The 12,993-nt window shown below is 42.5% G+C and overlaps 1 protein-coding gene across 1 annotated transcript in view; it reads left to right on the plus strand.

Annotated features, from left to right (window-relative positions):
• fryl (furry homolog, like) overlaps positions 1–12,993 on the plus strand; it is a 55,015-nt gene that overhangs the window by 40,015 nt on the left and 2,007 nt on the right. Inside the window, 12 exon segments of the mRNA XM_035653765.1 lie at positions 740–814; positions 1,013–1,189; positions 1,928–2,128; positions 3,423–3,614; positions 5,522–5,940; positions 7,332–7,539; positions 7,682–7,831; positions 8,055–8,153; positions 8,966–9,034; positions 11,051–11,068; positions 11,877–11,987; positions 12,634–12,827. Coding sequence (XP_035509658.1) covers positions 740–814; positions 1,013–1,189; positions 1,928–2,128; positions 3,423–3,614; positions 5,522–5,940; positions 7,332–7,539; positions 7,682–7,831; positions 8,055–8,153; positions 8,966–9,034; positions 11,051–11,068; positions 11,877–11,987; positions 12,634–12,827 — 1,913 coding nt within the window.

Raw genomic sequence — 12,993 nt, forward strand, 5'->3', positions numbered from 1 at the left:
CATTTTTGCCACGACTGACGTGTGCTGTGTTTCATGAGGACCAAAGCATGTTGCAACTACCAAAAATGTGATTTACTTTGGTTAAAAATAATAATAAAAAAATCTGAGCAGTTTAGGGCCTCACTGCCGTCACTGCTTGGGCCCTAATTAGTTGTTTACTTTGTATGTTGTCGCATGTTTAAACTAAAGTTTCCATATCAGCCAAGTGTAAAAGCTTTTTTGCACTTTTTTGGCATTTCCACTCAGCAGAAAATTATGCAGGAATTGAAGATGTGTAATAAAACAGATGGAAAAATGCCACTACTAATTAATAGACAAGCTTCAACAGAACCAGCTCTGATCCAGATTTATCTGTTGTTTGGATTTGATATACCCAAACCACCAATACCAGATAACCTGGTCTCAGAGACAGAATCAGAGCAAAATACTTGACACATAGATTTTTCTTTTTTATCAGAATATCTTGAGCTCTGTGTTTTGAACCCACCTAGGCATATAATTTTATAAGTTTATTTTAATAAATCCCTTTTTTTAAACACAACATTGCAGTCACGCAGTTACAAGTATCACAATGTTTGCTTCCTACATCTAGGGTGTCATGGAGCACACGTGGTACTTTGTTGTTTGACAAGTGAACTAAACATTAACAAATTATTTTGTCCAGTATTTAAACTAAATCAATAAATACACCAAATGGTAAATAATTGTTTCTCGTTATGTTAATGTGTTGTTTTTACAGAGAAGAACCAGAGAGAGGCTGATGAATGTCCTGTCTTTATGTGGCCCGGAGTCTGGCATTCCCAAAAATCCATCTGTAAGACTCCTCTCCTACTCTAAAGCTTCAGACAAGGTCTCTGTAAATTCTCTGTTAAGAATACTGCTGTGGTTGCTTTGTCTTTTTGTCGTTGTTGATTTTGCTTTATTTTATTTTTGTCTGAATAATGTTTACGGAAATACAACAATTGTATTTTACTAGTTGAGAACAAAGTGTCTTTTCTTCTTTTCTACGCAGGTGGTATTCTCCTCCAATGAGGATCTGGACTCTGCCGACCAGCAAACCAGTCTTATACCCACAGTGGAGGAGGTGGTCAGAGAAGAGGACGTGCAGGGAGAAGATACGGGCAGTGAGCAGCAGTTTGGCGTCTTCAAGGACTTTGACTTCTTAGATGTGGAGTTGGAGGATGCCGAGGTGAGAAATTACATTAAATTTGACACACACAAAAAGGCTTGTTTGTGGGTGGAGAGCATAACTATTTGCATAAATCATTTTTAAATCATTTTTCAATCCACTCAAATGTATGGAGTGCAGGGAACTTGATGCAAGTATAACTGCACACGATTTCCACTTCCTCTCAAAAACTTGCATAGCAGCAACTTTTCATCTCTACATTTGTACCATACTGTTAGTTGTGTTGTTCCAGATTAACAACATTACTGTCTTGTTTGTCCAACGTGCGTCTTATTTGTCCTGACTGCTGTAGTTGAAACACTTCTGTGTTTTGTAACTGTCTTAAGTCTACTAACATACTTTACTATTCCTTCTCTTCTCTTGCCACAAGGAGTTGCAGGTAAGTCTGTGGGCCAGACATCTTTTTAGAGATGCGGTTCTCTGCAGTGCCCCAGTGTCTCTGTGTTGTCACCACATAAAGTGCTGTAGTGCTCTTTGATTTCTAATTGTGGCTACTGTGGTTGTGAACCCATTACTTTTATAGTTTTAGAACAGTGCATCATTTACCATCCCAAAATGTGAAGAAAAATCATCTCACCCACTCATGCATTCATGTGTTGTTTTTTTTCTTTTCTTGGAATGTTAATATACATTATTTGTTTGTCTTGTGCTTTTTGTTTTCCTGCTTTGTGAAATCTTCCACAGACCCTTCTATTGTTTGCACTGTGTCTCACTGCTGTTGTCTTGGTTGTCCTGCAGGGGGAGAGCATGGACAACTTCAACTGGGGGGTGCGTCGACGCTCCCTGGAGAGCATGGACAAGGGGGACACGCCGTCTTTGCAAGAGTGCCAGTACACAGGCAGCACGCCAAGCCTCAACCTCACCAACCACGAGGACACGGATGAATCGTCTGAGGAGGAGGTACTGAGCGCTAGCCAGATTCTCACCCGCTCTGGCCTTGTAAGTCTCACTCTAATCAGGGTCCCCAACTCCCCCAATCCAACCCACCATGCTCCTCACACACCCCGCTGGCATGGTGTGCGCGTGTGTTTGTGTGCGTGCTGAGCTGGACCTGCTGCCAGTGTGGACAGGGGCTAGATGCTTGCTTCTTCGCTGGTGGTAGATTCCCCCTTCAAACCCTCAGCCCAGTCCCTCTACCTTTGACTGCTAGATTAATGCTATTGTCCTTTCTCATAATATTTGTTTTGATTTTTCCGGTAAGTACAGTTTAGTTATGTCCAAATAAGTTCATATTGACTCAAGTTAAATCCCTGATAAGAAGAGAACTTTTTTTAATGATTGAATAAAATTCTTAAATACATGTAATCAAGTATCAAATATAAGTGTTATAATTCAGAATAACAGCATGTTCCTTTGCATTTTTAAAAAAAAAGTGAGGCTGCTTTTCTCTTCTATCTCTTCTCTGCTTTGATTTGCTTTGAAAGCAAGGTCTTATCCAAAGCTGCCAATAATAATGCCATTAATACAAATGCTTTACCTCAGTCTAATGGGGACGTTTTCTTTATCTCTTTTCTGCTCCTTGATCTTGGTAGTGCACGGTGAGAGAATGAGCTTTTGCCTCTAGTGGATATTTGCCCCAGAAATGTTTGTAGTCATCCAGTATTACTCTGTTCCACTAGAACTAAGCATGCAGCATTTATGTGTGTGCTTAAACAGAATTTTGAAAGAGATTGGTGTAATATATAATTAATGTTATTGATGTTGGAAATAATCTTTTTGCCTGACGCAATCTGAAAAAGCTGAATCATTGAATGGAAAACTAAAATGACTAAACATGCGCTGCTTGGTACATAAACATGTGTAACGTCATTTGTTTGTTCAACACAAATCATTAAACCGTTAAAACCTGAATTCAGTATTGTAGTAACTCCAAAAAATAACAAGCATATATTGAACAAAGTGACCAATGGATTGTAAACTGGTATAGTTATTATTGAGAGCTCATTTTATACTAACATATCAAACCCAGCACATCATCAAAGTATGTTGAACCCCCACAGTAAGGTCATATTAAGTATCAGCAGTGTATCAGTGTTTCAAGGTTTAGAGAAGGATCTATTTGGCAGCGGAATGCTTTAAATACACCGACCAATTTAACTTAATTTTGAACTTGTTCTTTGTACTTTTAATCAAGGTTTGGATCAAACCAGAGGACGTTTAATACAATCTGTATTGTGTTTATACTGTGTCCCAACAGAGAATGCTCAGCAGTCCTTATGTTTTTCTTCTCCAGCTTAACAGCGACTCTGCTACCGATGATACCGCGTCCAACCATGTGGACTCTCTGCAGCAGTCTCAAGAATCGTCCAGCAGTGCTCTGACCGAGGAGGCAACTGTCCTACCTTCTCTGCCCTCCCTTCCTCGACTGGATAGCCCCATGTTGGAGATGGCCCACTCAGACAGCACCAGCAGCCAGCTGCCTGAGGTGCGATCAATCGGGAGCAGCAATAAACTGTGGTGCTCGGGTGCTTTCTAGCTTGCCTTTGTCTTTCTGTTTAATCTTTTATCTGCTTTTCTGTGCTTCTTGGCTTGTCTGTCATTGAAAGGGAGGATCAGCTACCTTCAGGGAGTTTTGGATGGGGTAAAAGTGCTGGTTCTTTAACTGTCTGCCTGCTGTGGGGTGAAGACATTGTGTACTGCTTTTGCCACTTCTAACTCCCTCTACCAGCCCTTGCTTTGTTGCTTTGCTTTGGGTGTGGTTACTGAAGACTAGCCCGCCCCTTACTCCTTTTTAATGGTATATGTGGTTAATAGTTACGCGATGGGGCTTGCATGTGTGCGGGGCTTACTTCCTTCTGTGATTTGGGGAGAGATGACACCAAAAGCTCACCTCAGGTTAGCTGTTACTGCTCACCTCCAATAACACAGCAACTGACCATTCCAACTAAATCCTCCATTAAAAACTTGTGAAATGGACACCAGCTTTATCTTCAGCAAAAGCATGTGTGAGTATAAGTCCATTACAAGTGGTGTGTTAACCTTTAAAAATGCAGTTAAGTGAAAACCAGTGGTGCTCTAGCCAATTAGACTCTTTTCAGTTTGCGATCATATTAACATGCTGTAGCCTTTCTTGTGATGAACAGCTTTACTATCCACTGCTACTGACATTTATCACTTATACTAACAATGGTGAGTATCTTAATTTTCCTCTGCACATACAATGTGGGAATTTTAGTTTAAATCATATGGCCCAATCTTTTACCTTTTTACATATAAGGATATAGGGATATAGGAATAGTCTTGGCTCATACATATTTATTGTCAGTAGGTATTCCTACCCCCCAGTGATGGTGCTCTACACCCAGAACTGAATGTAACTTTCTTAGGAACTCGATTTAGCCAGTGGTCTCAATGTCATCCCAGGGACATCTCCCCCATCACAGCCCCAGCTCTTAGTGTAATGAGCCCTAGATAAAACCATCAATACTCTTACTCATTCCCTCCAGGATGGCCACGACCACTTCTAAAAGCTTTCTGTAATATAACTGCTGTCTCTGTGATGTACTGGCGGCCTGCCACACTCAGCGTTCCCAATGAATTAGACTTTTGAATAAAAAAAAAAACGACAAGAAAAACAAGTGCTCTTAATTAGATCCCCTTCTCTGGGCCATCTCACAACGTATCCCTCCTCCATGTTTGTACTTTACATCAGCATGGTTACTTTACATATAGAATTAATCTGGACTTTGAGACACTGTAGTTATTTTTTGTGTATTTAGTTGTAGATTATAAAACCGTAGCCTCTCTTATTGTGTGTAGCCACTGTTGATTACTGCTGTTTGGTGAATTTGTTATGTTGCTATTTATGTGTAGTTATGGAGTGCAGGCCATAAATCAGTCCATACAAATAGAATGTGCGTCAGAGAGTAGGAGCCAACAAGACAGCAGATGAATGAGATGTACATGCTCTGTCGTTTCACCACGATGCTACTGTTTTATTAGCAATAAGGTTGAGTTTTTAATGGCATTACAGTGATATATTGATATTGGCTTCTGTCTATTGATTCTTTTCTTTTTCTTTAATTTCTCATGAGAGACGTAAGCTGATAGAGTGACTTTTCAAGGAAGTGAACGTCGTAGAAATTGCTGACTTAAAAGTCCCTCTTGTATAATTGAAGCTAATATGTGCTCTTAAGTACAGGCTATAGCAGTCTTAATTCAGCCTATAATAGAGGTTCAGAAGTGGAGCTGCGTTCTTGAACTGATATTAGTGCTGCTGTTGTCATGACAACCAGGCAATCTAACTGTTGAAAGAAAGATGATTTTAATGTACATTATGATGTATTATCTGCCGAACTGCACCTGAGTGCCCCCTTCTGGCCTGTGTTACAGGATGCCGTAAGCATGACCGCAGCAGATGAGCTGAGCAGCAGTGTGAGTGAGGACACGGGGTTTTGCAGCGCCCCCCCTCTGCCTTCTGACCCAGGGGAACTGTGTGACCTCCCGGACTCGCAGGACCCTCAGGATGCTCAGGAACCCCAGGAGACCCAGGACCCTCATGAAGACCTGGATCCAGCCCCCCCTCCCCCGCCGGCCATAGACACTCCACCGGGGTCCCTCTGTGAGGAGGAATCCCAAACAGTCCTGCCTCTGTCTCTGCCCCTGTCCATGCCACCAGAGACAAAGCCAGATTCAGATCCGGACCCAGACAGCACCTGTGGCTCTGTGTGGGAGGAAAATGTGACACAGGCCTTGAAGGAGCTGGATGAGCGCTGTGAGGAGGAGGAGGCCGACTTCTCTGGCATGTCCAGGTAAGCGGATTGTTTTGGATCATGATCATTCAAAAAACTTTTACAGAGAATCTGAAAAGATGCATTCAATGTCACGATTTCCCCATCAGTGATCTGTAAAAATCTGTAACCTAAAGGAGAAATGAATCCTGGTCTCTGGGTTTTTTAACACACATAGACTGCTGGGACACACAAAAAACATGACCCTTTAGGGCATCATTCCATATAAAAATTTTAAAAGATTTACTTTGATATTTTTCCCTGCATCCCAATCTCTTAACATACTAGAGTTACTGGAAAAAACACATACAGGAATGTAAAAGACAACGTCAAAAATAAAAAGTCTCATCACAGCACAGTATGTGGCCAGACTAGCTAGGCTTTTGAGATGGTATGATGGGTAATTTCTTCCTTGGCATGACTCCCATGTGGGCTGGAACTATGAAGGAAGGCCAGGGTGGGCTGGCTCCAATCCACATTTAAACATTCCCTCTTCAAGGTGGGCCAACTCTGTAGGACGATTGTAAAGTCAGGATTTTAAACTACACTGAAGCAATATGATGAAGCAATGCTGAACAAACATGCATATACACACACACACAGTCACATGCATCACTCTACTCAAGGTCTTTGACTTAGCTAAGCCATGCATGATTGATGGGCACGTGTGGTGTACTCTGAGTGATTGTCTGATCACAGCAGGTCACTAACCAGTTTACTGTTTTTATACGTATGAGGATTTATGTGAGCGGGAGAGAGCAAGATAAAAACAACTCAGCAATGTTGTACCTCTGTGAGGTTGGGAGCTGGCTCTGTTTTGCAGAAATGTGTGTGTGTGTGTGTGTGTGTGTGTAGTTACCCAGCTTGTATAGAGCTCTCTGCAGTCCTGTGTGGGATGGGAGTGCAGTGCGCTAGTGCTGTTAGCAGTTGCAGCACAGCCGAGCTGCAGACAAGGGGAGAGAGTGAGGGAAAGAGAAGCGGTAGTTGGGGTGAGGATGAGGACAGAGACTGTGTCCGCTACAGCGCTTGGCAGCGCAGGCTTTAGATACTTATATTCTGTCTGCTTCTTCAGGCTGTTTGGTCCTACAGGCCTGTGAGTATCTGTACGTGCATCTTTGGGAGAGAGAAAGAGAGAGAGAGAGAGAGAGAGAGAGAGAGAGATGTTTGCATGATGCTAAAATGCTAATAGCTCATATGTTGTTATTATGCTAGAGCACTGCAGTAGATTAGAGCTCTCAATATACTGCAGCAAAATCTGCAGTGAGGGAGGCAGAGATACAGCGATGTGGGGTTGTTTACTTGCTGCGAGTGAGGATGAGCATGTGTGTGTGTTTACATTTGTCCTTCACTAAAGACTGAGGGAGTGTGGAGCATGTTGGATTGTAGCTTATTGGCCCCTGTGTGTGTTTCAGTCAAGATGAAGGTGACGCAGACTGCTTCCCAGAGATTCAGGCCTCTCCGCCCCCTTCGCCCTTCCTCTCTGCTATCCTGGCAGCATTCCAGCCTGTTGCCTATGACAATGAGGAAGATGCCTGGCGTTGCCATGTCAACCAGATGTTGTCAGATACAGATGGTTCCTCCGCTGTTTGCACTTTCCACGTGTTCTCCCGACTCTTTCAGGTAAAGGCTTTCTCTTTGGTTATTTTTGCATCTTTGGTTGGCAGGACTGCACGTTCTCTGTTGCATCTACAATCGTGTTCACTATTGAGCTTTCTCAACATTTTTCTGTCCTTTCTTGATTCCACGTCCTTGTTTAATATAGAGCATTCAGAGGAAATTTGGCTCCATTACACACGCATCTGTTCGCTTTCTCGGGGAAAGGCTCCAGCGAATGGGCAATCAGTTCCTCAGCTCCCTGGAAGTCATGACGTCTCGCTCGCAGTGCCCCACTGTGCTGCTGGATGCAGAGACGGTGAGGCTGTTCTGCATGGTTGTCTGCAATCATTTTAATAAAACCGATAGAGCTAAAATACAACAACATGGTCGCAGTAAAATGTACCTATTAGTGCTGCATGTTATGCATATTCCTTAATGTATATGTGTGTCCTTCTGTAGATATTTTTGTGTCATGTATTGTGTATGTATTGGCTGGTGTTGTGGGTTAATGTATGTGGTGTCCTGTCTTGCTGTTGTAGCTGGTCTCTTGTGGACTGTTGGAGACTCTGAAGTTTAGTGTGCTGGAGTTGCAGGAACACCTGGACACCTACAACGCCAAGAGAGAAGCAGCAGAGCTTGTAAGTCACCACACATCTTCACCATATCTGCTTTCCCATTCTCTTTGAACCCTTTTCCCTCAGGACACATTGCCTCACATCCTCCATAGTTCTCAAGACTGCCACAACTGCAGTTTAAGTTGCTGTGTCAGGATGCATTTGTGTGTGACTCTAAGGAACTGCCTCATAATAATGGCCAAGAGAGATGGGCTTAGGAAGCGTTTGTAAATTGCCCTCTGTCCCTATGCCATCACACCATGGACAGCCAAGAGGACATGGAGACAAATAGCTGATGCTGTACAAGATAAGCCCCGGTCTGTCTCATCAGCGGGGCAGACATTGAATCAGTGTTTTGTATGAGTAGATTTAGCTGCCGTTAGTGTCTGCATCACTAGTGACATCCCCCTGCTGAGGGGATAAAAATAACCCTCAGCACTCCTAAGTCAGTTATAGAAGGCCAGGCAGGAGAAGCTGTGAGGGGTGGGAGGAGGAACGAAGGGGGAGGGGAAAGAAGAGAAGAGATGAGATTGCAGAGGGTTCTGGGATGCAGGGGCGCTAATTGAATGAGACGGCAATAGTCCCTGGAGGGCTAGATACCATCCCGTGCTCTGGAACAGGCCTTCTTTAATTCGCTAAGTACAACACACTTATTAAATCTCCTCCCTGACCAACCTTTATTATATATGTACACAAATGTAGATGCAGACATCCAGGGGAGAGAAAAAGCTCTTGTATTGCCTCTGTTACCAATCTCCTTTTCCCTCCCCTAATCCTTATGATTTTTTTTTCTCCCATCTTGTCTGTCACCCATTCCTGTCCTGTCAACCCTGTAGTGGCTGGAGAACTGCAGGAAAACATTTGGGGACAAAGACAGCAGCCAACGACCCAATACTCATGCACAGGTAGGAATGAACACTTTGTTGGTTTGTAATTTGTGTTGATCAATATGACTTTTAGGAATCCAGTGGGAAAATGGTTAAAGACTGCAACTGAATAATAAATGGATGCATTTTGTAAGCAGTGAGGTTTCTGCATTGAAACTTAAGGTCCAAGTGAAATGAAATTGGATGTTTTTGTCTGCTAGAGCATACGTATCTGCTGTGTAAATCACATGTCATGTGTTCTGCTTGTGTAATATTTATTTGGTTTCCCTCCTAGTTTTTCATTCATTTGTCAGAATCCCATTAGTTCTCTGTCTACGTAGATGGAGAACCAGTTTCTATACAGCCAATCAAACGGCTACATTTTAAACCATATTTGTGTAAAGCAGTAAAATCAGCGTTCTATCACACTGAGCCAGACAGCAGCTACACAAGAGCCACAGAATTAGAACAAGGATCCACATTCACTTAACTCCTTCTTATATGACTCACAAACATGCACGTCTTATCCTGCACCTGAGCCTGTTCAACGAGCGACTAAGGCTGCGCAATTAATCGAAATTTGATCATGAATTACGATTTTGGGGCAAACGATCTCAAAACAAAAAATCGGGCCCGGAAACAATTATTTTCCAGTTTCTGGTTGCAACGTTGTAAGGATCTCGTATTTCCGTCGACTTCCTCCAATGCAATGCACGTGCATCAGCTAGCATGTGCTCGTAATCGCCTTCTGTCGGTCTAGGACTCAGGGACCTGCCCCGCAACCAATGTGAAGGTTCACGGACGCCGTATACTATTATACTCGCGCGGGTGTCCGAAACCACCCTAGCTTGCAGTCTCTACTGTTACGTGTTTCGTTTGAACCAGAACGAGGAGACTTACAAATGCGTTTATGGGAAAAGAAGTGTAACTGAGAAACTTCGCTTGCAAAGTGTTTGACAAATGCCAATAAATGCCAGCATGTTTCTGAAAGTTTAAAAGAATAATCGTTTGAATAGATCGTGATTGAAATTTCAATTTTTGACCCCAAATAATTCGATGATTATGATTTTTTTCCATAATCGAGCAGCCCTACGAGCGACTACACAAACATTAACTGGGGAAAAGTTCACTGCTAACACCAGTTTGCAGGCTAGATGGCATTAAACTGCATGTAAACATACCTGCAACTGATGCTGGTGTGGTCCATCCTCTTAAATGCCACTAACACACTCTGCCCATGACATGTAATTACAGCAGGTCCTGCCAACTGCTGTCAACCAAACAATCACACACAGACACCGACACCCGCTCCATAAGATATTTTCCAAAAGGACTTATTTTTCTTCCTTTTTGATAAAGAGAAAATATTACTAATATATTTAAAATATTATAGATTTAAGATGCTGTGATTTCAGCATCTTGTAGGGTTTTTTGTCTTATGAGCTCTGCTTCAACTTGTTTGTTTGGCATACCATATTAGTTATCAAAATATGTCTATACATACATTTTAGGAGATAATAAAGCCAAAGAGAATGAAGAAAGAGGACAATTTGAAATTACACTTTTTTTACTGTTGTCCTCAGTCTTTGCGTGGTCTCTTACTCCACGTCCTACAGTTGTTGATTTCTTGACATTGCTTCAGATCTTCTCGCACAGATCTGCGGACACCACGCTCACAGCTTCCCTCTGCTTAGGTTAAACTGATGTGCTGTTTTCAGTCACAAGGGGCGACACATTCAGAGTCTTTTACTCCTCTCTCCTTCCTCCTGCTGTAGCCTCTACCATATCTTTTCTCTGCTCCATCATACATGCTGATATTCAGCCTCTCACAATAAAGGTTTCTGTAACTGCTGATGTGAGCTCGTATGTGTTTGGGCACCCAGCCTCCTCTGACCTGTGTGAAGGGAAGATGATAAAGCAGCGCTCCTTGCCCGTCAGGTCACTGTGTCTCAGCTGCCATGTTAAAGCTCACTAATTCTTGGTCTTTCTCTCCTTCTGTTTTGTTTGTTTTTTTGTTTTTTTTTGTGTGTGTGACCTGCTCACCTTCTTGCTTAGCAAATGGAAAATCTAGCAGTAAGTGGTTCTCATATTATAGACTCTTAATAATCATGACATCTGGACAAAACACTGATCATCTCATCTGTCTCTGTACATACCTGCGCTGTTGACAGCCACAGACTGTGCTCTGCCACCAACCCCACCCGCCTCTGTATTTCGCTCTCTGCCTTGATCGGTCATGTAACCCAGCTCCCATCCACCCAATCATAATTTACTGTTATCCTGTATTGCAGTATATGCTTTTTTTCTTTTGCTACATCCAGCCTGGATAATCAGTGTCTTAACCGCTTTGTACTGCGCACTGATAGATGAAGATGTCTAAACATGTATTCAGTAGAGTTACTGATGATTTCGGGGGGGGGGCTGCGCTGGTAGAGGGTGGGTGGAGACTGGTTGTTTTCAGGATAAGATTACTTTCATTTTGCATGTGTATTGTTCCATTCCCATATCTGTTCAAATTACCATTTTTTTTTTCTCCCTCCATGTTTTCCTGGATTAGGGTCTTAACTTTTTAGTAATTACCCACTTCTTTGGCTCTTCATCTAGTCAGGCACACTGCTCACAGTGGCCCGTAGGGAGCGTCACAGGAGGTGGTGATGGATAGTTTTCTAATTGAGATCTCATGACTAATTCTACTAGTGGTAGACTCACCTCTGGTCCAAACCGGATGGCACTTTGCTCTAGGCCATGTTAACCCTTTCATCTACTCCCACGTCTCTAACCCAGGATACCCATCCGTCTAATCATATGATCATCAGAGTAATTTGAGTGCAGGCTCACCATTATGCAGCAGTGTGACTCCGTTATGTTTCTGTCTCTGTAGGAGCTGGAGTTATGTCGCAGGCTCTATAAGTTGCACTTTCAGCTGCTTCTGCTCTTCCAGGCCTACTGTAAGCTCATCAGCAGGGTGGACACCATCAAGAGAGAGGCGGAGGTAAGACCAAGACCACACTGGATTTGTTGATTGAAATCATGCTGGATTTGTAAGAATACATTGGTTGTTTAGATTTCTGACATACATTGAAATCATAAAACATGTCTGAAGTGCATTTTACATTTAGTTGGAGATTTTCCTTAGAAAGGCACAGAGGCAGTTTACATCTACCTTTGTCAGAGAATCAAGAACAGACAAATTGCATTATATTGCATCATGCTGCAAGAGCACTGTTTTCTACAGATTGTTGTCTCAGTTGTTTGTCATAAAATGTTGAACGTTGTCTTTTTCTATTTTACATGAAATATAATAATACTGAACATAAATAAGCAATAAGTTCTATCTGTATCTATCTATTAGACAGGCCATTGGTTCTTCTTTTAACCACAGATTAGTTAAGCAGTCATTGCTGATCGTGTAATGCAGTCGATCCCTCTCTGGGCTGCATCTTGGCGGAGCTTTAATTAGATTAAAGTAATAGAATTAAATCATTTCTCATACTGTATGGAGTGATAGGGTCAGCTATTCCAGTTAATATTCAGTCGTGGTTTATTTTGCCAACACCCTCTCCCAAGGAGATTTTGCACACGCATGCTGTGATATGCAGTGCTGTGATGTTAATGTTTCTCTGTTGTCTGTTTCTAAGGTGACCAACATGTCTGACGAGCTCACCATCCTAGAGAGCTGTTTGAAGGAGGCAGAAACAGGAAATGATGGTCAGGAGGATGTGTGCATGTCAGACACTGCCCAGACCAACACAGAGACGGCCATCCAATCGCTGATTGAAACTCTGAGAAACAGAGACTTCAGCTCTGCCGTCACACAGGTCAAAGTCTTTAGGTAAGATGAACATCATAATTCCACAGCAGGGATAGGAATCAAAATGTTTTTGTGGTTTATTTGTGCATCAATGTTTGAAATGGGGTGCTCAGCTTCCCACCAAAAACTGCAATGCACGTTTGAAAGATGTTTAAAACACAATGAGAACTATTAGAAAAATGTTCAT

The sequence above is a fragment of the Morone saxatilis genome, unplaced genomic scaffold (genome assembly GCF_004916995.1).
Source record: "Morone saxatilis isolate NCDOM2014 unplaced genomic scaffold, NCSU_SB_2.0 Contig12, whole genome shotgun sequence".
In the NCBI taxonomy this organism is placed as follows: domain Eukaryota; kingdom Metazoa; phylum Chordata; class Actinopteri; family Moronidae; genus Morone; species Morone saxatilis.